Raw genomic sequence first — 25108 nt, 5'->3', positions numbered from 1 at the left:
CATTTATTATATTTCTATACTGCATCATAGCTGAAGCTCTCTGGGCAGTTCACAAAAATTACACACCATTAAAATTCATTATACGAAGTACGAAAACCATTTACATAAAGGCATAAAACAGATAGCACACACAACAGACAAGGTATGTCTAAAACAATTTTTTAAAACCATCAGCCAAAGACAATATGGTGTCCAGCTCTGGGCACCACACTTTAAGAAGGATGCAGACAAAGGATGCAGATTCTGTCTGAACATCAGGAAAACCTTCCCGACTGTTAGAAAAAGACAACGATGGAACCCATTACCTAGGGAGGCGGTGGGCTCTCCCACACTGGCGGCATTTAAGACGAGGCTGGACAGCCATCTGTCAGAGATGCTTTGACTTGGATTCCTGCATTGAGCAGGGGGTTGGACTCGATGGTCTTACAGGCCCCCTCCAGCCCTACTATTCTATGATTCTATGATACTCTATTTTACTATTCTCTGCTCCTTTAATTCATAAAAAAATAGAATAGTAGGGTTGGAAGGGGCCTATGAAACCATCGAAGTCCAACCCCCTGCTCAACACAGGAATCCAAGTCAAAGCATCCCTGACAGATGGCTGTCCAGCCTCGTCTTGACTGCCTCTAGTGTGGGAGAGCCCACCACCTTCCTAGGTCATGGGTTCCACTGTTGTATTGCTCTCACAGTCAGGAATTTTTTCCTGATGTTCAGCCAGAATCGGGCTTCCTGTAGCTTGAGCCCATGATTCCGTGTCCTGCACTCTGGGATGATCGAGAAGAGATCCTGGCCTTCCTCTCTGGGACAGCCTTTCAAGGACTTGAATAGCACCATCATATCTCCCCTCAGTCTTCTCTTCTCAAGGCTAAACTTGCCCAGTTCTTTCAGTCTCTCCTCATAGGGCTTTGTTTCCAGTCCCCTGATCATCCTTGTTGCCCTTCTCTGTACCCTCTCCAGCTTGTCTGCATCCTTCTTCAAGTGCAGTGCCCACAACTGGACACAGTACTCCAGATGAGGCCTACCTAGTGCTGAGTAGAGGGGAACTAGTACTTCCCAGGATTTGGAAGCGATGCTTCTATTAATGCAGCCCAAAAGAGCATTGGCCTTTTTTGCAGCCACATCACATTCTTGGCTCATATTCAGATTGTGATCTACAACAATTCCAAGATCTTTCTCGCTTGTAGTGTTGTTGAGCCATGTATCTTTCTGCATTGTTGTGTATTGGCTTATTGCTCTGAATGTAATTATGACTGCTATTAGGGAGTGACCTCGTTTGGACACAACACTAAACTATGGCTGAGTGTTATGTGCATGAGCTGCTACCTCTCCTGGCACCCGCCTGCTTCCGTGCGGCTACGAGACTGGAAGCTTTTGCTTCTTTTTTTAATTAGCCGCAGTTACGCGTTGTGCCCAACCCAGGCAAACTGTACTTAGTCTTAATTATAGTTGGGGGGTGGTGGTGGAGCCAACTGATCCTGGCTTGTTTCCCTAAACCATCGATTCAGGTTCAAAGTAACGATCAACCACTGCTAACTGAGAATGGAAGTGAAAGCTTCTGATCTCCTTGGAGCCGCCCTGGAGGAGGTGGAGTTGGGGAGCACACAAGTTTAACATTATGTCTAAACCAGACCACTGTCTATTGGATTTTGTGATGGATTTTAATAGTTTTAAGCTGTTCTAGAAGCCAAATTTTAGAGGAAAAGCCCGGTTGTCAATAAATAAATGAATTGCTCTATATTACAACCTCAGTTATTAACTGAGCTGATACATACCAATGTTATAAATAAGGTCTGGTCTTTTTCCTGGCCGGAGCACATTAAGGGGTCTGACGCCACTGCCTCCATCCAGCGAGAAGCCCTGGCACCAGCCAGGCAAGCCTTCGGGATGGATTCCTCTCCCAACTCTCATCGTGCAACTGCAGCAAGGAACAGAACATAGTAATTTAGCAACCAATGCTGCCACTTTCGGATGAGCCTTGACAGAATCTACAAACTGGTAAAAATTCACTGGGATACATCATTGCCTCTTTATGAAAATCAAAGCTAAAAGGCAGCTGGGTAGCCAGCAATGCGGCCCATATTATACACTCCTTTAAGACAGAAAACATACCAAACTGGTCAGATCTGTTTCCTATAAATATGTTTCACATTCCTAAAATCATAGATTCTTTATCATCTGGTACGGAACTTCTTATCTGAGATGGGAATTTAAACACTGAAAACAAATTCGCAAGAAACAGTTCTTCTCACCGGTCAAATGAGACACTGAATCTTCTAGCAGCATTTTCACATCATCATAATCATTGGTTTTGTTTCAATTAGGATCCATTGCATATTTTAAGATGCCTCAGGCCATGGTTGACCCTTAATGTACTTGAAAGACCTCCGACCCCTCACCGCCCCCCCTGCCAAGCAGTGAGAAAAGGTAAGGAGAAGACTGAGATAAACACCTGTATGAGAAGTGGCTAGGTACTACCTATATATTCATTATAAATATATTATACCAAGAGAATAGCACCCTGAGGTAATTCTGTAGCAGCTTCTCAACTATGCTATTTATTATTACATTTATATCCTGTCTTTTTCCCTCTTGCAAGGAAGCTAAGGTGGCTTGCATGTTCTTCCTCTGCTCTCTTTTGCCCTCACAACAACCCTGTGAGGTAGGTTAGGCTGAGAGTCAGCAAATGGCCCAAGTCATCCAGTAAGCTTCATGGCTGAGTGGGGACTAGAACCTGGATCTCCCGACTCCCAGCCCAACCTCTAAGAATTACACTATGCTCACTCTATGTTGCACCTAAACTGAATTAACTGCAGTTCAATCTAGACTAAAGCTAAATCCAAAAGAGCAGAGATGCTCCCTGGCATAGATAACATTAAAAGGGGAATGAGACAAACTCGTGAAGTCTATTGCTTCTCCCTGAGAAGGAAGTGTCCGATCTCGGAGGCTTATAGAACTATAGAATAGTAGGGTTGGAAGGGGCCTACAAGTCTATTGCTTCTCCCTGAGAAGGAAGTGTCCGATCTCGGAGGCTTATAGAACCATAGAATAGTAGGGTTGGAAGGGGCCTACAAGGCCATTGAGTCCAGCCCCCTGCTCAATGCAGGAATCCAAGTCAGAGCATCCCTGACAGATGGCTGTCCAGCCTCATCTTGAATGCCTCCAGTGTGGGAGAGCCCACCACCTCCCTCGGTAAATCCTGAGTATCCAGTGCCCTGCTGGGCTGCCACTAGCAGGGCAGGAAGAATGATGGCGATTTTGCCCCTCCATCCTCCTTTTACAAAATCATCCTTTAGACAGGCCGCTGAGCCCCGCTGTCAGGATTCCTTTAGCCAGCACTTTACTTATAAGCCCAAACATACACCGACGAAAGGCTTCAGCTTTTAATCCATTACTTACAGATGCAAACTCTCAGCAACTCTCCTTCTACAAAGGAATGCCTTCAGAGGATTCAGAAGGAAGTTATGAGAGTTGCCCGCTGTTTGAAGAAGGAGGGGGTCTGACTAGCCTAACTTAAGGGGGGAGGTCCCTCTCTTCTCATGAGGCCTCTAAGCGCAGCTTTTCACACAAGGCCAATCGGATAGACCATCTAAGTTCCGCCCCAGCTTTCTCTCTATTTGCTCTGCACCTGCGTCTGGCATCTATTAGGTCATACTCCCCAGACTCCGCCTTGTCCTGTTCGCTGCCTCTCACAGGGGTGGGGGGAAGAGGGACCCTCCTCCTCAGCCAGCTGGACGTTTGTAACCTGGGAAGCCGGCCTACTCATATCTGGACTAGCCTGGGAAAACACCTCCTCCATGTCTGGTGGTTCTCCTTCGGAATCTGAACTGCTATCCCACTCCCTGCGCTCAGAAACACCCCTGACACCTTCTAGAGATGTCAGGGGCTGAAGAGGCCATAGGCATTTACACTGAGGTAAAGAAACGAATCACACATAGCTGAGCCGTGCATGCTTGTTTTCCATATTCTCCTACAAGCACGCAGGGCCTTGATTCAGAATGGGACCGCTGCACTTTGGGAGAGGAGTGTTTAATCTTCCTCGCCCCCATGTTCTTCCCATTCACTTTAAACTGCGATTAGACAAATTCATGGGGGAATAAGGCTATCAACAGCCTACTAGTCATGATGGCTATATGTATCACTTCCAGTATCTGAGGCAGTATGCTGCTGAATACCAGGTGCTGGGGACCAGTTTAATTTCATTAGCTTATGAGCCACCCTATAGCCAAAGCTCTCAGGGCGACATACATAATAAACATGTAGGAGAGTGCTACTGTATTCATGTCCTGCTTGTGGGCTTCTCAGACGCATCCAGGTGGCCACCATGGGAACCTAATGCTGGGACTAGACAGGCCTTCGGCCTGATCCAGCAAGGCTTCTCTTATGTTCTCAAGATTCATGTTCAAATCAGAGTGGAAAATTTTTAAAGAAATGAAGAAATAAGTCAAACCTAAGAAGAGCCCTGCTGGATCAGACCAAGGGTCCATCTAGTCCAGCATCCTCTTCACACACTGGCCAACCAGCTGTCAGCCAGGAATCCGCAAGCAGGACGTGAGTGCAACAGCACCCTCCCACCCATGTTCCCCAGCAACTGGTGTACAGAGGCATACTGGCTCTGATACTGGAGGTAGCATAAAACCAACAGGACTAGCAGCCATTGATAGCCTTTTCCTCCAGGAGAGGAATCATTGGTTTGGCTATCTTCTTCAATGTGGCTCACACCCATTTTTGGTTGCTTCCATAAAAAGCCAAGCAATTGATGAAATTATCAGTTTTCAGTATCACAGGCTAAATGCTATCATTTTGCTAATGCGTGGTTTTCTTGCAACAGTCCATCCCAATCACTGAAGCTTACAAGTCTGGCTGTTCTTTGTCAGCATAAGAGAAGAGGAGAGGACTTAGGCTCCTGGCAAGCTCATGTTCTTCGAATTGGCCAGCCGCATCTATCCTGGCATTATCTTGCCTGAAGATCAGCGGCAACCCTTTAAAAGCAATGGCATAATATTAGAAGGAACAGGATAACATTAAATATATATTTGCACTTCAGGCAGTTGACTGCACACTTTTAATCACAGAACTAGATGCAACCACCTGTTCCAAAACAAGATGTACAATGTATGTTATTTAAACCTTGACCTTTAAGGTTTGCACCATCAGAATTTCCATAATCACTGCCGGGGCATGGCTTGTCATATCATCCAAACCTGGATGACATGGCTTGCTGGTGGGGGAAACAACCCTCCAATAACCCTATAACAGCCCATGGGTTATTGGAGGGTTGTTTTCCCCTCTAAGAAGCCCAGGTTTGGACAACCCAACAAGCAGTGGTTATGGAAATTGTGCCCGGTACACACAATGATTTAAATAAGCCACCATGGCTTATTTTGATTGCATGAACTGACCTATTGTGTTATAACCAATTCCTTTCATCTGGCACAATAGGAGAAAGCTAATCCTTAATGCAAGGGATATACCCACCTTTCCCCAGATAGGCATACTGATTCAACGTAAGAGTTCAAATCACACATTTATTGTACAAGCCAAAGGCCTTGTACAACAGGAATAACACAACAAAAGGCTTGTACAAAAGGAATGATCACAACATGAAATACATATAGCCAACGAATAAAAAAAAGTAAAAAGAGGAATATGTATACAGTACAGTATGGATCCTAGGTCCCATGTTCCTCCAACAAGCCACTGAAGTTTCCTCTAATTTTCTTTGTTGTTAAGTGCAAACATTGATATTCTATAGGTAGTTCCTGCATCCACATCTGACAACAAATAACAGACTGTTCCTACATCTGAAGCAAATTCATGAGCTTCTAGGATACCATTCATACATTTAACTCTGATGTCACTGAACAGGGAACATCTCAGAAGGTAATGCACCACGTCCTCAATCTGATGAGGGCCTTTCAGATTGCCACTTCCAGGGCACCTAGAAATGCATCCTACTTTCATGGCTAAGGCATCACATAGAAATGCAACCCCGTAAATGCGTCCCTTTGCGCCAGGAGAATCAGATTATGCAAATATCTCAAATACTGTGTCCAGTTCTGGACACCAAACTTTAAGAAGGATTCAGAGAAATTGGAATGAGTTCAGAGAAAGCAGTGAAGATGACCAGGGGACTAAGTCCTACGAGGAAAGATTGGAGGAACTGCATATGTTTAGCCTTGAGAAGACTGAGGGGGAATACGACAGCACATTTCAAATCCCTAAAGGGCTGTCACACAGAAGAGGGCGGCAACCTGTTCTCTATCATCCAAGACTGTAGGCCATGAGATAATGGGTTTAAGTTGCAGGAAGGCAGATGTTGGCTAAACATCGGGAAAACGTCCTAATGGTCCGAGCAAACAGACAATGGAACCAACTGGTAAGGGAGGTGGCAGCTTTCTGTCACTGGAAATATCCCACCAAAGATTGGACAGCTATCTGTCAGGAATGTTTTAAACTGGATTCCTGCACTGAGCTGGGGGTTGGACTCAGTGGCATGAATGGCCCCTCCCAATTGTATGATTCTACGCTAAGTAGCAACACATGGAGATAAGGTGTGAACAGAGATGACCCCATCCATGCAATCTTCACAGCTTTCAACTTCCACATACAAATGAAGTCTGACTTCGAGAGGTGGTCTGCAATTCGTTTGCTTATTTAAGGTAAGATAGATGTGATTAAGATGAATGTAACCCTGATCTTAATATATATTCTAAGAGGCCTTTCTATCATTATACCTTCAGTTTATTTCAAGCCGGTTTATAAATTAGGAAACCCACTCAAAATTTTCTTTACATAAATTGCAGTCACTTGTAGGAAAAGGCAGGTTTAATATTCCACGTTTTCAAGTTTACCACTGGGCATATATTTTAGATTCTGTTTTGGGTTGGAATAAAGAATGCATCCTGACTGTTAGTGCAAGATGATAGTGGAACCCATGACCTAGGGAGGTGGTGGGCTCTCCCACACTGGAGGCATTCAAGAAGAAGCTGGACAGCCACCTGTCAGGGATGCTTTGACTTGGATTCCTGTCTTGAGCAGGGGGTTGGACTCGACGGTCTTATAGGCCCCTTCCATCCCTACTATCCTATGAGTCTATGATTAATCTTAGTAATCAGTTTCCATTGGGACATAATTGAAAGTTGTTATTCGTCTTTGCTGAAATCTTGACAGGTATTAGGTTCCTATATTCGTTCAGGGCTCTGCGATATTACTAGTGCTTAATGCCGTGACAGAGAATGGAGAGTACTGGGTTGTAGGTGTTGTCGTGACCCTTATGCTCTTGAAAAGCTTGCATTATGGAAGAATCGTAGTTTAAAAATAACTCGTAGATCTTGTTTGGTTTATCCATGTAAGGGCACAATCCTATGCATGTTTAGACAGAAAAAAAGGCCTACAACTCCCAGCATTCCTGAGCCAGGCATGTCTCTTTCTGTCTAAACATACATAGGACTGAGCCCTTAAACATTTGGTATTTCAGATTTTTGGTCCTTTATTATTGGCGTTGGATTTTTCACTGGGTGTACCTAAACTAGTAACTTATCTTTATCAGAAACTCAAAGATGTGGATAAAAACGATATTATCTCAAGGTAACAGGTGATATTCTCAGTGTATGGAATTATTTTTTATTTCAAGAGGTATGGATTCTTGGAGAATGGGGAGTAGCCAAGAGAATTATTGTACAACACAGGAAGGACGAATTTATTCCTGATTTATAACCATGGATGACATGTGTTCTTTGTCGATGTTCGAATTGGGGCTTTTTCAAAAGAACAGTAAAAAAAAGGTCTTCCAAGCAATTTGGCCTAGTTTCAATGAACTGCTTGCTTTGTAAAAATATATATTTAATATACAGAATATATTTTAAAAATATATTTTAAAAATATATTATGTATGAATATGTATTAGATTGGTATTCTTAGTTAATTCAGATTATATGGCTACTTTATATTTTCAATGTATTGAATAAGGTGTATGTAATTTGGTGCTTCTTTCTTTTTTCTTCTTGTCTGCACATTTTTTTAAAAAAGATAGGCTGAAGCCAACAGCTATAAGCCACATCCCTTTGCAAGCTGTTAAAATGGGGCTGCAGCCAAGGAACAGCAGAGCAGAAAAGAGATGTGCCACGCACCTTGCACAAGGCACTGCTACCTTGACACATAGAAAAGAGCATGCAATGCAGCTGCATGCAAGTTTGGACTCAGGATGTTTACAAGACTCTTTGATGCTGGATATTCTTAGCGTGCTCTTTGATGCTGGATATTCTTAGCATCGGCTGTTGTCTCCCATGACTCATTCTTTACAGGTTGTACCTGAAGTGAGGGCTAAGCAGACATCCCATTCTCAGGTGAGTCATCAGCACTAGATTTTGTAGAAAGTTTGGCTAGATTTACCTGTTTTGTTGATGAGCCAATATGGTGCTGAAATAAATATCTTTAAGGACCCTTCGGCTCGACACACAATCCTTATAGTGAGATTCAGCAAGCGCTTGTTAACATCATACAGTCGCATCCACACTATATAGTTTTGTGTTCCAGGAGGTATCAGAAGCTCCTTGCAGCGTGTGAAATTTTCCAGGGAGACTCCTGAAATAGAGGAGAAATAAAGCTTGCACTCTTTTCTTGACTGTTCTCAAAAGGCGCCTTTTCCTAGGTGTGTGAGAACTTTTTGGGGTGATGTGAGAGCCGCATGACACACAACTTGGTCAACAGATGCCCCATACTCATTCATTCATTTGGTTCCCCTCACACCCAGGAAATGAGTGTTGGTCCCTTTCTAGATGTCAATCGAAAGCTTCCAGATGGTGTGATTATGTCCATGGGTCTCTTCACTTGTTGTCACGAGACCACTGAAGAGACCACATGGATAACACAGTCATTGAAATCCACCCCAAAAGGAGGATATAAAGTGAGGATGAAGGAAGTGCCTGACAGTTCCTTTAAACTGGAGCTCATAGGTCTACTTTGTGATCATGTGTCCTCTCTACCACCAACATCCCCAAATCAACATAAGATGACAAGTGGGACCTGCAATGTATTCTCACCTCCTAGTAGGAATACTCCTGTTCAGGATTCCAGCCAGCCATGGCTTCCTCTAGCAGACCATGCCATTCTCCCAGCAACTCCCTGCCACAGCGCCCGCACCCCCCCCCCCTAACTATCTACATCTCCTGGCTATTGAGGATGCTCAGCCTTCAATGGGCTGTTTGGGGTACTTGTTTTTATTTATTTATTTAAAACATTTCTTGGCCGCCTGTCACAGCAGAAGCCCTCCCAAGGTGGCTCACAGCAATAAAATGCACAAAAACAGTTAACATATTCAAAGCAAAACAAACACAATAAAATAGCAACAAAAACAACAATAAAAACCAATGATGAAACCACCAGCAGCAGCAGCCATGGCAGTAACAGCAACAAAAGCACGTCACATCAAGAGAAGGCCCAGGTAAAATATGTTTTCAAGGCCTTCTTAAAAGGCTGCAATGATGGAACATGGCAGACCTACAGTGGCAGCTTGTTCCAAACTGCAGAGGCCACTGCAGAGAAGGCCCTCTCACACGTGGCCACCCACCTAACTGCTGTCATGGGTGGGCAAATGAGAAGGGCCTCTCTTTCTGATCTTAAAGTGCGGGCAGGCTGATATGGGTGAAGGTCCTCCCAGTAACTTGATCCCAACCCGTTTAAGGCTTTAAAGGTAAAAAACATCACTTTAAATGGGGGGGGGTCTTTTATTTTGTACATCTGCAAACCTATGTATTTCCCTGAGCGTACTGATACTTGCCCCTTGTTTCTCAGGGGTCTTGTTTTGGCTACAATCTTGTCGTCATTCACCACCTGAGTTTGTTATCCTCTTCTTGGGGGCGGGGGGGGGGGGACCTTCGAGACCATAGCCACTTGCACTGTGACTAAACATTCCAGAGCTTTCAGTCACATTGTACCAGCAAGAAAGAATCATAGGATGCAGTTTAGCCTTACCAAGCTCAATGTTCTGCGAAGTGTCAGCTGTGTACAGCAGTGCCTCTTTGCCAGGTTTTAGTGTCCCGTTAATTGGCATCCCTTTAACATAAAACTCAAGTTCACAAGGTAGCAAGTTACAGATCACCAGAGTTGGCAAAAGATAAATGGTGTGCCCAGGTAGCCTGAAAATCTCCTTAGCGCTGTCAGAAAATATGCTGGAGGGCATGTAATCTGGATAATTCTCTTTCTTTATTGCAACACAAAACCTATAGAGAAAGACAGATGCATGTGAATAAACAATAAGCAGCCAAATTGCAGGGCTGACCGTTGTCTTTTGAAGCAATGCTATTATCATGGAGCTGGGTGCACCACAGAATACATGAACTGCTCTCTAACCATGTGTCATACTGGACCACTTCGCCTTGTGTCAAAGGTCTTCATCCGTTTAATTATTTAGCAAGAGGATGTTCTTTTTCCTAACATTTAGGAAACCTTGTTCCATGTTTCTCCACTTTCTGAGGTACTCTGGGTTGCAACGTGGGACCAGATCATTTGATACATCCACAGTTTCAGCAACACCACACAGAAGTCCCTTTTCTTTGTTTGGTGTGAGGAGGCACCTTACCCTGTGTTGACACCCCCTGTTGCTCAGGAAAGCAGGGATCGTGTGACCTAGATTTTTGTCAGTAGGCTTGGTGTTGTTAAGACTGCATAATAATAATAGTACTTATCCTGAAAGTTCCTTCTGATTTGTTGAGATGGAGGCATATAACAATGAATTATGTTCCCTCTATTGCCCTAAAAGGAAGGGATCATATTACCTAGATTCTCTTCTCTAGGTTTGGCATTGCTACCCCCCACCCAGTTCTGCCCCATAGCTGAGCTTGAGACACAGTACAACCTGAGGAATCCATACGGTACGGAAAGAAAGGAAGAGGGATACTCTTCCTATTTGGGCCTAGCACAAGGGGAAATGTGGAGAGGAGGTTCCTGGCTGTGCCATATGAGGTGCGGTTTGGATGCCTCCGTCACACCCAACCAGAGGGAACCTTCATGGCAAATGCCCAACGTTCTCTTCCCAGTTTGGTGTGAGGAGGCATCCGACAATTGGATGTGCCCAAGCTAACCTAAAGTCTAGGGAAGGGTGACAGCGGCTGAAATTGTGAGGGAGGAAGAACATGCAGTAGGGCTCGTCTTCCAAATGCTGTCTCCACAGAGGCGGAAGTGTCTAAACTGCAGAGTTTAGAGAAGGTGCTAGGTGCGTTCCACATGGCAGCCCTATAAATGTGCGTAAAAGGTGTATTAGTGGAGAAGGTTGTGGATGTCACTGCTGCTCTGGTAGAATGAGCTGTGATGTGAGAAGTTTAGCTTCTCGAGGTTGGGCCTCGTATGCCGTGGCAGTCCATAAGTCATCTGGCTAAAGTAGAGGTAAATACCAGAGCTCTGTCCTGGGCAAAGCAGGGAAAAGAACAGGAATGCAGTCTAACAACACCAAGCCTACAGACAAGAAATCTAGGTCACACGATCCCTGCTTTCCTGAGCAACAGGGGGTGTCAACACAGGGTAAGGTGCCTCCTCACACCAAACAGAGAAAAGGGACTTCTGTGCGGTGTTGCCAAAACTGTGGCAGTCTCTCCTCAGGAAAATCCACCACATTCCCTCTATTGTCGGCCCTTTTTCAGAGAGCCTTTGGGACTGTCTGAATGCCTTCTTTTTGATAAGCCAACTGCTGCGCTTATCAATGATCTCTTCTATTAACTGTATTATTTGTTTTGTTCTTTACCTTTTTTTGTAATGTTGTGACTTTTTTTAGTTATTTTAAGTATGCTTTTAAGACACCCTGGAGTTTTCATACCAAAAAGCAGCCTATAATAATGCTGGTATTAATTTTGGAGCAGGAAGGGATATTTCCCTCCTTGCAGTCATTTTCTCCCCTACAAATGCAGCACATCCCCCAACGATTTAGCTGCAGCGGAAAATACACAGCAAACATCCTTTGTATCTCTCAGAATTCACAGAGTGGGAGAAAGAGATCCGGAATGCCAGTTATGAGATGCTCAGCATTTAATACAGCGTTAACAACTCTTCATACACTCCAACACAGTCAATCCAGTTTCTGAATCCCTGACTGCTCATCTTTTTGCCCGTGGATCACTCCAACTTCTCCAAGTAGCATCCACACCCTTTTGATTTTGAAGGCCTCTCTCTCTCTCTCAATGGAAACAGTGTGCTCCACTCTTCAGGTAAATATTTCTATTTCCAAACTGTTGCCTCAACTAATACTTACTGTCCTATACCTCTCAACCAAAAGGACTTTCTTCCATTAAAAAAAAAAAGGAACAGGTTTATAGGTCACATAATAGCCTGATTCTCTGACTGTATACTTCCCAGCCAGTCGTCAGAACTCCTGTTCATTTGAACGTTTGATAATGCAAAGTTTTTCAAGGACCAACAAAATAAATGAGGCAGCACAACCGTCAACCTCCCTTCCAAAGAGTGGTAGTCTGTGGATCTTCCAAGATAATGCTGACTTCCATTTGAGCCAAAAGGAAGTCCGGTGAACATGTCAACTCTTTCTACCTGCATTATAGTAAAGCGCAGGCAGGGTTCTCCTTTCTATAAATATCTTATAAGATCTCCTGTGCCAGCTTCGTTACCTTCTCATGTACTACTGCAGTCATGGTGACACATCTCAAGTTTAACTGAACGTGTCAAAACAAGGCAATTCAAGCACGTTCCTTTCTAAGGCCCCTTCTTCCCATTTGTCAATAACTTTTGCAAGCACAACATCCTTCCTATCAGTACCAGGAAAGAAAAGGGAAGAGTACAGCCTCCCCAATCAATCACCTGAAGAATCGGCTGTTTTCAAATTCCATCGCATGGCACTCTCGTTTGCTGCTGACCTCCGAGGTCTTCAGAACATCTGTCCAATGGATTGGAGATTTGCAGAAAAAAACTCCCATCCCCTTTGGCCTGGCCTGTAGTCGCCAGGATGTGAGATGTAGGGGGATAGCAAAGCAATCCCCTGGCATCACCGAAGGCAGCACGACTGGCTCTGCAACCAAGTGAGAAATGCAACACATTTTTCAGAGCAGATCCTTTCTCAAGGAGAAGCAATTTATAAACTTCTTCCTTTTCTAAGATGCATTTCCTGGAAACAGTTTTTTTTTTTTAGCTTTGTGAAGGTATTAAAAATGTTCTCACATTGAACAAGGACACCTGGGAGCAAAGATAACCTGTTTTGAGAGATCCAGGTGGAGGCATGGTTGGGTAAATCATCTTTATGTGGAGGAGTCTCTTCTGGAAGAGATCTCCCTTCTACACATATTCATAATGAGGAACCATGATGAGATACGCTATAGTTGAACAGATAGATATGGAGGCAGGTATGACAGAGGACCGCCCCCAGGAGCACTCTCTGGGGTGGATGGAGAAGCACTTCTGATGGCGTGAGATCTATAAGACGTGCTCCACCCCTACATGCCCAGCTTGCCTCTAGAGGTCTGTGCACATTAAGTCTGCATTGATGACTGGAGGGATTGGAACCGGGGGTGAGAAGAGCTTTGTCAGGACAGATAAAAGGAAGTACTTCTCCGCACACAGTCAAACCATGGAATTCGTAGTGGTGGCCAACAATTTGGATGGCTTTCAAAGGGGGTTGGACAAATTCCTGGAGGAGAAGGCTATCAATGGCTACTACCCTTGATGGCTACATGCTACCTCCAGGACAAGAGGGAGTGAGCCTATGTACACCAGTTGCTGGGGCACATGGGCGGGAGGGTGCTGTTGCACTCATGTCCTGCTTGTGGGTTCCCGGTCAACAGCTCATTGGCCACGGTGTGAACTGAATGCTGGACTAGATGGACCCTTGGTCTGATCCAGCAGGGCTCTTGTCTTCTGATGTCTCCCTGTTGGGGTCTTACACCATCTTGTGTGCCAAGTTCCCTTTGCTCAGTCAGGCTTTGGTGTACTCTCCTTTGGCAAGTGGCTCTTATTGCTGCCCTCTCCTCTGGAATGGTACTCATGGGCTCACACTTCCCTTGTGCCTGGGCCCATCTCCTTCTGTCCTGGCCTCTGAATGTACTTGGGTTGAAGAATCAGCCCTCCCCTCTCACATCTCTGACATGGGAAACACTGTTTCAACTTGTGACCCAAATTCAGGATAGTACTGTTCTCTCCCTTGCTCTGGAATCTCCAGTTGCTCCATGACATGTGAACTCTAGCTGTCAGGGGTGTTTCTGAGCGCAGGGAGTGGGATAGTAGTTCAGATTCTGAAGAAGAACCACCAGACATGGGGGAGGCATTTTCCCAGGCTAGTCCAGACATGACTAGGCAGGCTCCTCAGGTTTCAGAGGTGCAGCTGGCGGAGGATGAGGGCCCCTCTTCACACATACACCCCGTGAGAGATAGCGAACGGGGGGGGGGGGTTGGGGAGTCTGATTTAATAGATGCCAGGGCAGGCACAGAGCAAAGAGAGAGAAGGCAGGGGTGGAACTTAGACGGCCTACCCGACTGGCCTTGCATGCAAAGCTGCACTTAGAAGCTTCATGAGAGAAAGACCTCCCCCCCTTAAGTTAGGCTAGTGAGACCACCTTCCTCTTCAGACAGCGGGCAACTTTTGTAACTACCTTTTGAACCCCCTGAAGGCATTTCCTTGCAGACTGAGAGTCGCTGAGAATTTGCATCTGTATGACCCTGTGAAGTAATGGATTAAAAGCTGTAGACTGAAGCCTCTTGTCTGTGTATGTTTCGACATTTGAAGTTAAGTGGGGGCAAAAGGAATCCTGACACTAGCTGCTTCAGGCAAGGACCAGGAGGGGAAAGCTTCAGTGTGTTCCACGATCCCACTACAGCCACCACTTTGCCCACTTCTCCTGATGAAGCGGGGTGGGACCCTTCCACTGTAAGGGACAAAGATGATTTGCAAAGCCCTTCCTCCAGAGTTTGTGAACACTTCCTAAAACTCCCTCCTGGATAGCGACACAATGTCAGCAAAGGATAAAATATAGCTATGGCTGTCAACAGGTGCAGTGCTGAGGCTAGGCCAACATCCAAGAGAATGATAGGCACACAAATTGAAATCTCAGCTCAGAAGCTCTCCTACAAATCATTTGTGTACTTGAAGCAAAAAAGTGAAGAAAAGAAACATGCTTATCTAGGAGGGCAAGGAACAGCCACCTTTTTTTCCCGAACTAGATATTGATATGCCTCCTTTTCAAATTACCTCTTCCAACACTTGAGTGATTGCTTCACAGAATGAAATGAATGTACAAACCAGGGATTCTTACAACAGACATCTTAATTAGTCCTGAACATTCCGTACTGTACCTGCAAGTTGCCATATGTCAGCAAAAAAAGTTTCAGAGAGAGACTCCTGAAGTTGCTAAACTGGAATTCATACACGAATTTGACATGATCAGGTTTGAACTGAACAGAGACTGGGAGTGGTTAGTTCTTTATGCAGAAAGGAATGTGTCCCTCTTTAGGTGTTCATATACTTGTACACTATTCATCTGGCTTTGTCTGCTGGGAGTTCAGATGCTCAAACCTACTGATTAATCTTTTATCCCCTTGCCTGGCTCTCATTTGCATGCGTGCTCTGCATTGTGGTGAGATTTGCCTGTTTCTTACATGACTGGGCCTTTTGGCCCCACCTCTTTTCTTTTTATGTCTGCAGCCATACACATCTCTCTTTTTGTCAGTGGAAGGCTGCACTTCCTGCATCTGACAAAGCGGACTCTGGCCCACAAAAGCTTATGCTACAATAAGGGAGCAATCCTATGCATGTTTAGACAAAAAAGAAGTCCTACAATTCCCAGCATGCCCCAGCCAGCATCGCTGGCTAGGGAAAGCTGGGGGTCGTGGGACTTCTTCTGTCTAAACATGCATGGGATTGCGCCTTAACTGTATTAAGTTTTTAACAGTGCGATGCTATGCATGTTTACTCAGAAGCAAGTCCCCTATGCCCAGTGGACCTTACTCTCAAGTGCAAAAGACTGCAGATGGGGTGCCTAAGTGGGGATTAGGTAGGCCTCTCTAGGGGCTGGAAGGGGAATTCTCCAAGCACAGCTATCTTACACTCCTGTAACAGACTCATAGAATCATAGAATAGTAGGGTTGGAAGGGGCCTATAAGACCATCGAGTCCAGCCCCCTGCTCAATGCAGGAATCCACATCAGAGCATCCCTGACAGGTGGCTGTCCAGCCTCGTCTTGAATGCCTCCCATGTGGGAGAGCCCACCACCTCCCTAGGTCATGGGTTCCATTGTCGTATTGCTCTAACAGTCAGGAAGTTTTCCTGTTGTTCAGCCAGAATCTGGCTTCCTATAATGTGAGCCCGTGATTTTGTGTCCTGCACTCTGGGATGATGGAGAAGAGATCCTGGCCTTCCTCTCTGTGGCAACCTTTCAAGTATTTGAGATCCTGGACTTCCTCTCTGTGAGAACCTTTCAAGAGCGCTATCCTATCTCCCTTCAGTCTTCTCTTCTCAAGGCTAAAAGGCCCAGTTCTTTCACTCTCTCCTCATAGGGCTTTGTTTCCAGTCCCGATCATCTCTGTTGCCCTCCTCTGAACCCTCTCCAGTTTGTCTGCATCCTTCTTAAAGTGTGGTGCCCAGAACTGGACATAGTACTCAAGATGAGGCCTAACCAGTAATGAACAGTTGGAAGGGGATCCATGCTGACGCACACAGCATCATCCAGAAAGGCAATAGGAACCCATCCTGCCTGGAACACTGCAGTTCAGGGAGGTGTTAAATACACTTACTGTCCGGAGCCGAAGGGCTGTCCAGCCTGATTTCCATAGGTATTTCCAGTTTATTTTTTACAATCAAGGCCGAACGCACAGTTACCACTTTCCGAGCACTGCCTTCCATGGTAACAGCAAACACCACTCGAACTGGAGGCAGTGAAGAAAACTGTAATTTTTTTTAACGGAACAAAGAAAATCAAAATGAAAATGATTTCCTGAAATAAACTCTGGCAGCAGCCGCCGCTAAAATGGACATTTATGTATAGATTCCTTTTGTTAATAAAATGCATACTTGCATATTTGGTTAACCAAACCAAAACTGCGCTCACCCCTTCAGAGCTGTCTTAATAATCCTGCTCCATGAGAATTTTACTACTAGCTGTCCATTGCAGACTTCAGAAACTAGGTAGTGATTAACTCTGACCATGAGCAACTGAGCTAGAGCATTTGTGGCAAAGTTTAAGTTTGTCACTTTTTAGATGTCTTGGCTCTAGCTAGAAGGCAGTGAATTATGTGTTAAATCTGTGTTAGATTTTAAATCTGCTTATTTATACACGAACCCCTGAGAAAGAGTGGTGATTGAATATCTGCATATTGGAATGTTGAAAGATTTCTTTTTATTTTAAAGAGTTCCATCATTTTATTTTGTCTTGCACCCACATACCAGTTCTGCCCCAAATCCTTCTTCAATTACATTGCACTCAATCCCAGATCAGCACAAATCAGCAGTTTGCCTTCAATTACACTTAATTTGTAATGGTGTGGAAAAAAATAGGCACAAATGCACACACACTTAAAAATGGTAACTTTTGCACCAAATTGGAGTTCGACAGAGTGCTAATCCAAAACCAGGCCAAGGGCAAATCAAGGTGTCACCTCCAATTAATTTCCCAGTTCCCAACTCTGCGTGGCGATTAAGCTGAGGGAAAAAAACCTTCCACTGACACCAACGGACACTCAGGGCTTGGGCCCTAGTGTAGCAACGCCCCTGGCTCCCCAGAATCACAGAACAGTAGGGTTGGAAGGGGCCTATAAGACCATCGAGTCCAACATGTGGCAGTCACTGCTCTTTTTATGCTTGCCACTGGTCTTTTCCTCAATCACTGGACAGAGCTGAGCTGCCATTTCCCATCTGGGAGGGAAACCGTTTTCATCCTGGGGTCAGGACTGAGCACAGGCCCTCAGTTTTGATTTTGGACTTTGATTCAGAGATGGAGCTAGAGGACACCCAGTAGACACAGGGAGCGGGGGAAGAAATTCCCCAAGTCTCTTCTGGAGTCAGCAAAGAACTTTCCCAGAGCCCTATCGAGGAAGAGGGCAGCCTCAGAGACAGTCTTCGTCCCTCCCTGTTGGAACCCAGGGTCTGTCCGAGGGGGAGGGAGCTTCGGGATTGACAAATGCCAGAGCTCGACGCCGAGTTAAGCGGGTCGAGTTGAGAGGAGGAGGTGGGAGGCGTCACACCAGATTGGCTGCCCGTCAGACGCTGGGTTGGGAGGATCCTCCCTGAAGGCAGGAGCTCAGAAAAAGCCAGCCCAGCACGGCGGGAAACCCGTCCAGTGTTGAAAGGCAACTGACTTGCTTTCAGTAGCTCTCCTGCCGAAAGATTTACTCTGCAAGTTAGGCCTAGAGGACACCGCTAAGCTTCTGTAGTCGCTTCAGAGGTGCTGTTAGCTGAATGAAGAGTTTGTGGATGACACAGCATGTCTCTGCTGCCTCATTACTCAGCAGGAGGGCTTAGTATTCGTGACACCTGGCATAGAATAGTAGGGTTGGAAGGGGCCTACAAGGCCATCGAATCCAACTCCCTGCTCAATGCAGGAATCCAAGTCAGAGCATCCAGGACAGGTGGCTGTCCAGCCCCATCTTGAATTCCTCCAGCGTGGGAGAGCCTACCACCTCCCTAGGCAATGGGTTCCATTGTCGTATTGCTCTGGAATAGCAATTCAGAGCTCCATAGAGCTGGTGAGCTGGTGAGGAGGGTGACAAGGCTGAATCCTGTGGAGCAATTAGGACCACCTTTTTCTTCTGCCTTCTTCTTCCCTTGTCTCCCTCCTTGCCTAATCCAGGGACAGTGGGATTGGCCTGCTTTCAGAAATTGGTGGAGCTCTGTCAATGGTTGACAAAAGCAACACTCCTTGGAACAAGGAAGAGCTGGAACAGGGAAGGGATCCCTCCAGCACAGATGTACACAAGGCCGTTTGACTGCTAGAGCAAGTAAGAGGATCAACCCATACAAGGATACCCTCTTCCACTGTGGGAGAAGTGGAAGAAGCAGATGGTTCCAGGGACAGAAGAATTGCTCAAGTGTGCTGCCAGGAAGCAGAGGACAAAGACTGACTCTCAAAGGCAACACAGATTTGAAGAGGTGTGTTATGGGTGTCTCCAGTCATGGGAAAGGTACAGCCTTGTTAAAAAGGGAAAATGTGATGTGCAAGGATATTGAAGATTAATCTGCTCATGGATTCCCAGGAGCCACCATCCAGGGGATTTTCCTCCTTAACATCTTGTGATGTCAGTGGAGTGGGTTCTTTCTTCAGCAGAATCTTAAGAGCCGGAAGGGTTCAGATCATCTAACCCCTGCTGCACGATAGGCTACCCTCCGGCCTATACTTGAATCTGCCAGGCCAACCTTCTAAAAGCCCACGAAGGCCAAATTTGGCTTGCCTGGGGTTCCACTCTAGCACTCCGGGTGCTTCCCTTCCCACCCCTGATCAAGTGGCGGTTTCCTAGCTTCTGCACATTTCCCCCCACTGTAAAAGGCTGAAATGCCTCTCCTAGGGCTTATTTACTTGCAGTTAAGAGATTTAAGCTAAAATCCCTTTTGCCACTCAATGTGCCCCAGCCCCCAAGAGCTTCTCCGGAAGTGAATTCAGCCCTTGGGCTGAAAGAGCTTCAACACCCTGCTCTGAAAGCTGATGACCACAGAAGAACACAAACAAGGTTTCCTGCCAAGAAAATCTAAAATTTGAAGTAAGTGTAATGTAATTTCAGAGCACACAAGTGATTCAAATTACACATGGAAAACATACCTATGGAAAAGACAGAGAACTAGGTATGTGCAAATCGGTCAAGCTCAGTTTCAATCAGGTTCTCATTTTGTCCCTTTTCTGCATCAGACTGGTTTTTTTTTAGTCTGCATGAACATCTGTACCTATTTCCCCACATTTTTCGAAATGTACACTTTTTCCATTGTCCACATTTAGTGTGCACTTTTTCAAATGTGCCAAAACATTTTCAAGCATTTTTTCCTCACTGAATAAAGCATTTCCGAGTGCATTTTTCCAAATATACAAATGTTGTTCAGCTGGGGCTTTTCGCAAGCAGCATGGCAAGCTTTGGAAAAGTACAAATTTAGATGTCTACATGCATTCCGGTTTGAGTTTAGCTTCAGGAAGTGCAAATATGGTAATTTTGCATTGAAAAGTGAACCAAATTAATTTCACACACATTCTAATGAGTACACAACTGCTATTCAGAGCCAGTGTGGTGTAGTGGTGAGAGTGTTGGACTGGGAGCCGGGAGACCCGGGTTCTAGTCCCCATTCAGCAATGGAAGCACACTGGGTGACTTTGGGCCAGTCACAGGCCCTCAGCCCAACCTACCTCACAGGGTTGTTGTTCTGAGGATGAAATGGAAAGGAGGAGGAGAATTATGTACATTGCTTTGGGTTACTTGGAGGAAAAAAGGTGGGATATAAATGCAATAAATACATACATACATACATACATAAATGAATGATCAATTAAAAGTGTATCATCATCACCACCATCACACTGCTCTTCCTCTAAGGAGAGAACATACATTATTTTTTCTCCTTTTTATTCTCACAACAACCCTGTGAGGCAGGTTAAAGCTATGAGAGAATGAATGGCACAAAATCATCCACTGCACCTCATGGTTGAGTAGCGTCTTTAGTCCAACACTCTGAGAGTGTTAGAGTCTAACCACTATGGAAGTTCTGGCTCTCTTTTCCATTACCTGCTTTTCCAAACAATTCCATAGTCAAATCAGATCATAGTTCCAGTGACAGAAGGATCCCATCTTAATGCACGCTGACCACAATGAAAGCTGAAAGGGGTTGGGGTGGGGGCAGAATCGCTACTCACATAAACTTGTGGATGAATGATGTTTGTCCTATTAATTGGGCTGCCAACCTAGGAAAGAAACGTAGAAATAAGCACACAGTGGTCGTCACTGGGGAGCCTATCAGTTCCCTCACAAAGCACAGTATTTCTCCGGCAAGCAGTAGGCCCAAATGGCTTCCCCAAGGAAGGGCTGGGAGGATTAGCAAGTAAATGGAGAACATTCTGTTTTCTACCTTTTCCACAGTCAAGGAATTGCTCCGCTGTCAGAAATATGTAAGAACTGCACGGAGAAGATTCTAGCTGGCAAAGCGTTATTTACCAGATAATTTTGCTGTACTCAACAAAAATAAGATCCTGAATAATGGATATTAAATGGCAAAATACTGGTCCGAATAAACACTTGAACTAATTCATAGTTGCATCTCTGCCAGAAGCTCCATGCCACCCTCCCTCATAAGCCTTTGAGGGCTAACTGAATCCCCTAAAGTTGTACACTGTTTTAACTATTTCATTGTTTTAGATTTTCTAATTGGTATTAGCTTGTTTCGGGCACAATTCTATAGAGATAGATGGGCACCTCTGATCTCCCCTGAAGTTGGAGGAGCCCACCTATCCAATGCAGGGAGGAAGCAGCACGGAGGAGAGGATTCCCTCCACGCGGCAGCCCCCCTGCACTTTGCCTTGGATGCGCATTTTCGTGTGTCTTAGTGCAGCTTCGGGAAGGGGGAGGGAACGGGGCTGGAGACCACATTGGAAGCTGTCTAAAACAGCTCTTCCCATCCCTATCCCCAGGAACACCCTGTTTTCACCCCTCCGTGCTCCATGTTATGCGCGAGCTACGAGGGGTGGGGAAGGGGAGTATGGTTTCCTGGCTACGAGCTCATAGCGCTGTCTATGAGCTTGGAGCTGGGAAACTGAAAAATCCTGTCTCCCCCAGATGCTGTCTAGGGGACGTAGGGTTGCTCTCTTAATGGTTTAATAGGCTTTTAGCTATTTATATTGTTTATTGTTTTATGCTGTTTGATTTTATCTGTATGCTGCCCTGAGATCCTAATGATATAGGGAGGGAGATAAATGTTTTAAATACATACATACATAAAAGCCAGAAACATTTTGTTATGCTAACAGTAATGTTGTTGTTGCTGTTATTGGTGTAAATATTATTAGTGGTGCAAGTTTTCCTGTGGACAAATGTCCAAGGAAATAATTGAGCCAATGCCCCATTAGTCTCAGCTGAGCCAAAGGAATCAAGGGTCCTTCCCTGCCAGTCAACTACATTTTGATTTTGTATAAATACATAAATAAAACCACTCTTCATGGTTTCCAACAGTTATAATTACTAAAATAAAAACAAAGGTGCTCAGAATGAGAACTTACAGTAGAGGAAGACGTGCTCTTGTCAGGGGCTGCGTACCGGAAAAATATTCCTACTTTGTCTACCGACACTGGACTAACTGGTTCCCAGCCATTCACTCTCACCTGCAGCTGGTGAATCCTTAGATCGTGGGTATGCCTGTTTGTTTTAGAAAGGCAAAGACCAATAGGATTATATTCATAACAGGGACAGGTCCAAATTCACATATTGCTGTGGGAAAAAAACACATCTCTATCTGTATAAATAATTGTTATCACATGGATGTAATTTGCCAAGCAGAATAAACTGCATAATTGAACACGGTGCTTAATATTAATACACAATAAAGTTATTCATATTTACATAGCTTAACTCATATTTGACCACTGTCTCGATGGTGAAAATATTACACGGAGCTTTCTGATTAAAGAATTCAAAACTAGACACTTACCATGAAGGTTCCTTCTGGTTTGGTGTGACGGAGGCATCCAGCAATGGGTAAACTCCCCTTGTCGCCCAGGAAAGCAACAAGGAGACCTAGATTTTTGTCTCCAAGCCTGGTTCTGCTAGACTCAACCCAGTTCTGTCCCATGGCTGAGCTTGAAACAGAGTACAACCTGAGGAATCCATAAAATAAAGGAAAAGAGAGAGGAACCCTCTCCCCAATTGGAGAGGGTTCCTAGCTCAAGCTGGGCTGGAGGAGAGATTCTTAGCAAGCATACACTTCCTGACTATGCCTTATCAACCCACGGGTTCATTAGGGTGTGGTTTGGATGCCTCTGTCACACCAAACCAGAAGGAACCTTTAATGTAAATGTCCCATATTCTATTCTGAGTCTGGTGTGGGGAGACATCCAACGATGGGATGAACGTAAACTAGCCTAATGTCTTGGGAGGGTGACAATGGCAGAAACTATGAAGAAGGAGGCAATTTCAGAAATACTAGGGCCTCAGTCTCTGGTAGGCACAGCCATGTGGTGACCAAATGTCCTCATCCCAAGATGGGGCCTCCGTTTGGCCAGGAAGTGGGGAGGTTTTGGATAAAAACACCACGCTGCCTCCTCCCAATCGCACTCCCACTGATTTACCCCTGAGGAGGAAGGTCTGGCTGCTTACTTGGTCTCTGTTGAAGCTCAAGTCCCAGAAAACCCTTAATGCCGCAAGAGCCAGCATGTATAGGTTCAAGAAGGTTTTCAGCTTGGCTTTCTTCTGCATGAATAAGCAAATGTTCCCCTGAAGAGGAAGGCCCTGGCTCCTTACAGAGCCTCCACGAATGCCCCAGTGCTGGAAACTATAGGGTCTGGAAGGATCTTGCTCCGTAATAGGCCTCCACCGCATGAACAAGCACGTGGTGGTTAGGCAGCAGGAGTCCCTTGAGTAGCTGGAGCAGTTTCAGTTTGCCTTCTGTTTCTAGAGCTTTATTTGCTGATCTGACAAAAGCAGTTAAGGGTGCAATCCTATGCATGTTTAGACAGGAAAGAAAGTCCTACAATTCCCAGAATTCCCTGGGAGTTACAGGGCTTTTTTCTGTCTGAACATGCATAGGATTGTGCCCTAAGAGAGAGAGTGAAACATGAGTAGAGCTGAATAACCAAGCTCTGTCCTGGGCAAAAGCAGGAAAAATAAATGGGTGGAGTTTAGCCGCACCAGGCCTAGAGACAAAAATCTAGATCATAGAATCATAGAATAGTAGGATTGGAAGGGGCCTACAAGACCATCGAGTCCAACCTCCTGCTCAGTGCAGGAAGCCTGATTCCCAGGCGGTCTCCCATCCAAGTACTAACCAGGGCTGACCCTTCTTAGCTTCCGAGATCAGATGAGATCGGGCGCATCCAGCCCTTTGCTCAACATCATAGAATCATAGGGTTGGAAGGGGCCTACAAGACCATCAAGTCCAACCCCCTGCCCAATGCAGGAAGCCTGATTCCCAGGCAGTCTCCCATCCAAGTACTAACTAGGGCCGACCATGCCTAGCTTTCGAGATCAGACAAGATCGGGTGCATCCAGCCCTTTGCTCAATGTCATAGAATCATAGGGTGGGATGGGGCCTACAAGACCCTCGAGTCTAACCTCCTGCTCAGTGCAGGAAGCCTGATCCCCAGGAGGTCTCCCATCCAAGTACTAACCACGGCTGACCCTGCTTAGCTTCCGAGACCAGACGAGATTGGGCGCATCCACATTGAGCCCAGCCTTCTTGGAAATAGGGGGAGTTAACCCATCGTTGGATGCCTCCCTACACCAAACTGAAAAATGGTTTATTTTCTAAGCAGCAACATCATTTGACAATAGGAAGCTGCCCGCCTTACACCAACTCAGATAAATGATCCATCAAGCTCAGTATCGTCTACACAGACTGGCAGCAGCTCTTTGGGATTCAGGCAGGCGTTTCTTCCCAGGAGATGCCATGGACTAAAACTAGGACTTTCTGCGTGCAAGATATGAGCTCTACCACCAAGTTACAACCCTTCCCTTCAAAGGGCCATTCATAAACCCATTAAGGAGTACTTCACATATAATTCATAACAGCCTGTTCTAAGTGAGACACAGACCTGGTTCGCACAATCACCGCAATCCACCGTGGCTTATTAGCCACGGTCGGTCGCAGCACCGGCGGGCACAAGCTTGCCCATCCAAGCACCTGCCGCGGCAGCTTCTCCTTACATGCAAACCTGGCAAGGGTGAGTTTTTGGGGCGGTTGACAAGCCACCCAGAACCCATGGGCTGTTTTAGGGTTGCAAGTGGCTTGTCAACCACCCCAACAACCCACCCTCCCCGGGTTCACACAGAACAAGAAATGCCCCGAATATTCAAAATGGTGGCCACTGCTACAACAAGAAACCCCACGGGAAAATTCACCCACAGTGGCTTCTTGTTAGGTGAGAACTGGGCCAGAGGATTTGCTCTCATGCAAAACAAGAAGCAGCACTAATTCCCTTTCCGTCCCACCTCTCCTGGAACGTCAGTG

At 45.5% G+C, this 25108-nt stretch overlaps 1 protein-coding gene across 8 annotated transcripts in view; it reads right to left on the bottom strand.

Annotated features, from left to right (window-relative positions):
- VPS13D (vacuolar protein sorting 13 homolog D) overlaps window positions 1-25108 on the bottom strand; it is a 210812-nt gene that overhangs the window by 91351 nt on the left and 94353 nt on the right. For all 8 annotated transcript variants that reach the window (XR_014785992.1, XM_084821541.1, XM_084821543.1 and 5 more), the window contains 8 exons: window positions 22167-22302; window positions 20811-20858; window positions 16720-16870; window positions 12802-13009; window positions 9973-10220; window positions 8392-8583; window positions 4853-4979; window positions 1773-1915 (listed from right to left, as the gene is read on the bottom strand). Coding sequence is in view for 7 of the 8 variants with exons in the window: in XM_084821541.1 (XP_084677667.1) it covers window positions 1773-1915; window positions 4853-4979; window positions 8392-8583; window positions 9973-10220; window positions 12802-13009; window positions 16720-16870; window positions 20811-20858; window positions 22167-22302 (1253 nt within the window). In the remaining variant the exon portion in view is untranslated. The remainder of the gene's footprint in view (window positions 1-1772; window positions 1916-4852; window positions 4980-8391; window positions 8584-9972; window positions 10221-12801; window positions 13010-16719; window positions 16871-20810; window positions 20859-22166; window positions 22303-25108) is intronic.

Source organism: Heloderma suspectum, chromosome 15, assembly GCF_057233095.1.
Source record: "Heloderma suspectum isolate Gila_16-S chromosome 15, 16-S_ref, whole genome shotgun sequence".
In the NCBI taxonomy this organism is placed as follows: Eukaryota; Metazoa; Chordata; class Lepidosauria; order Squamata; family Helodermatidae; genus Heloderma; species Heloderma suspectum.
Note: the sequence above shows the minus strand (reverse complement) of the source record. Positions and strands in the feature narration are given on the sequence as shown.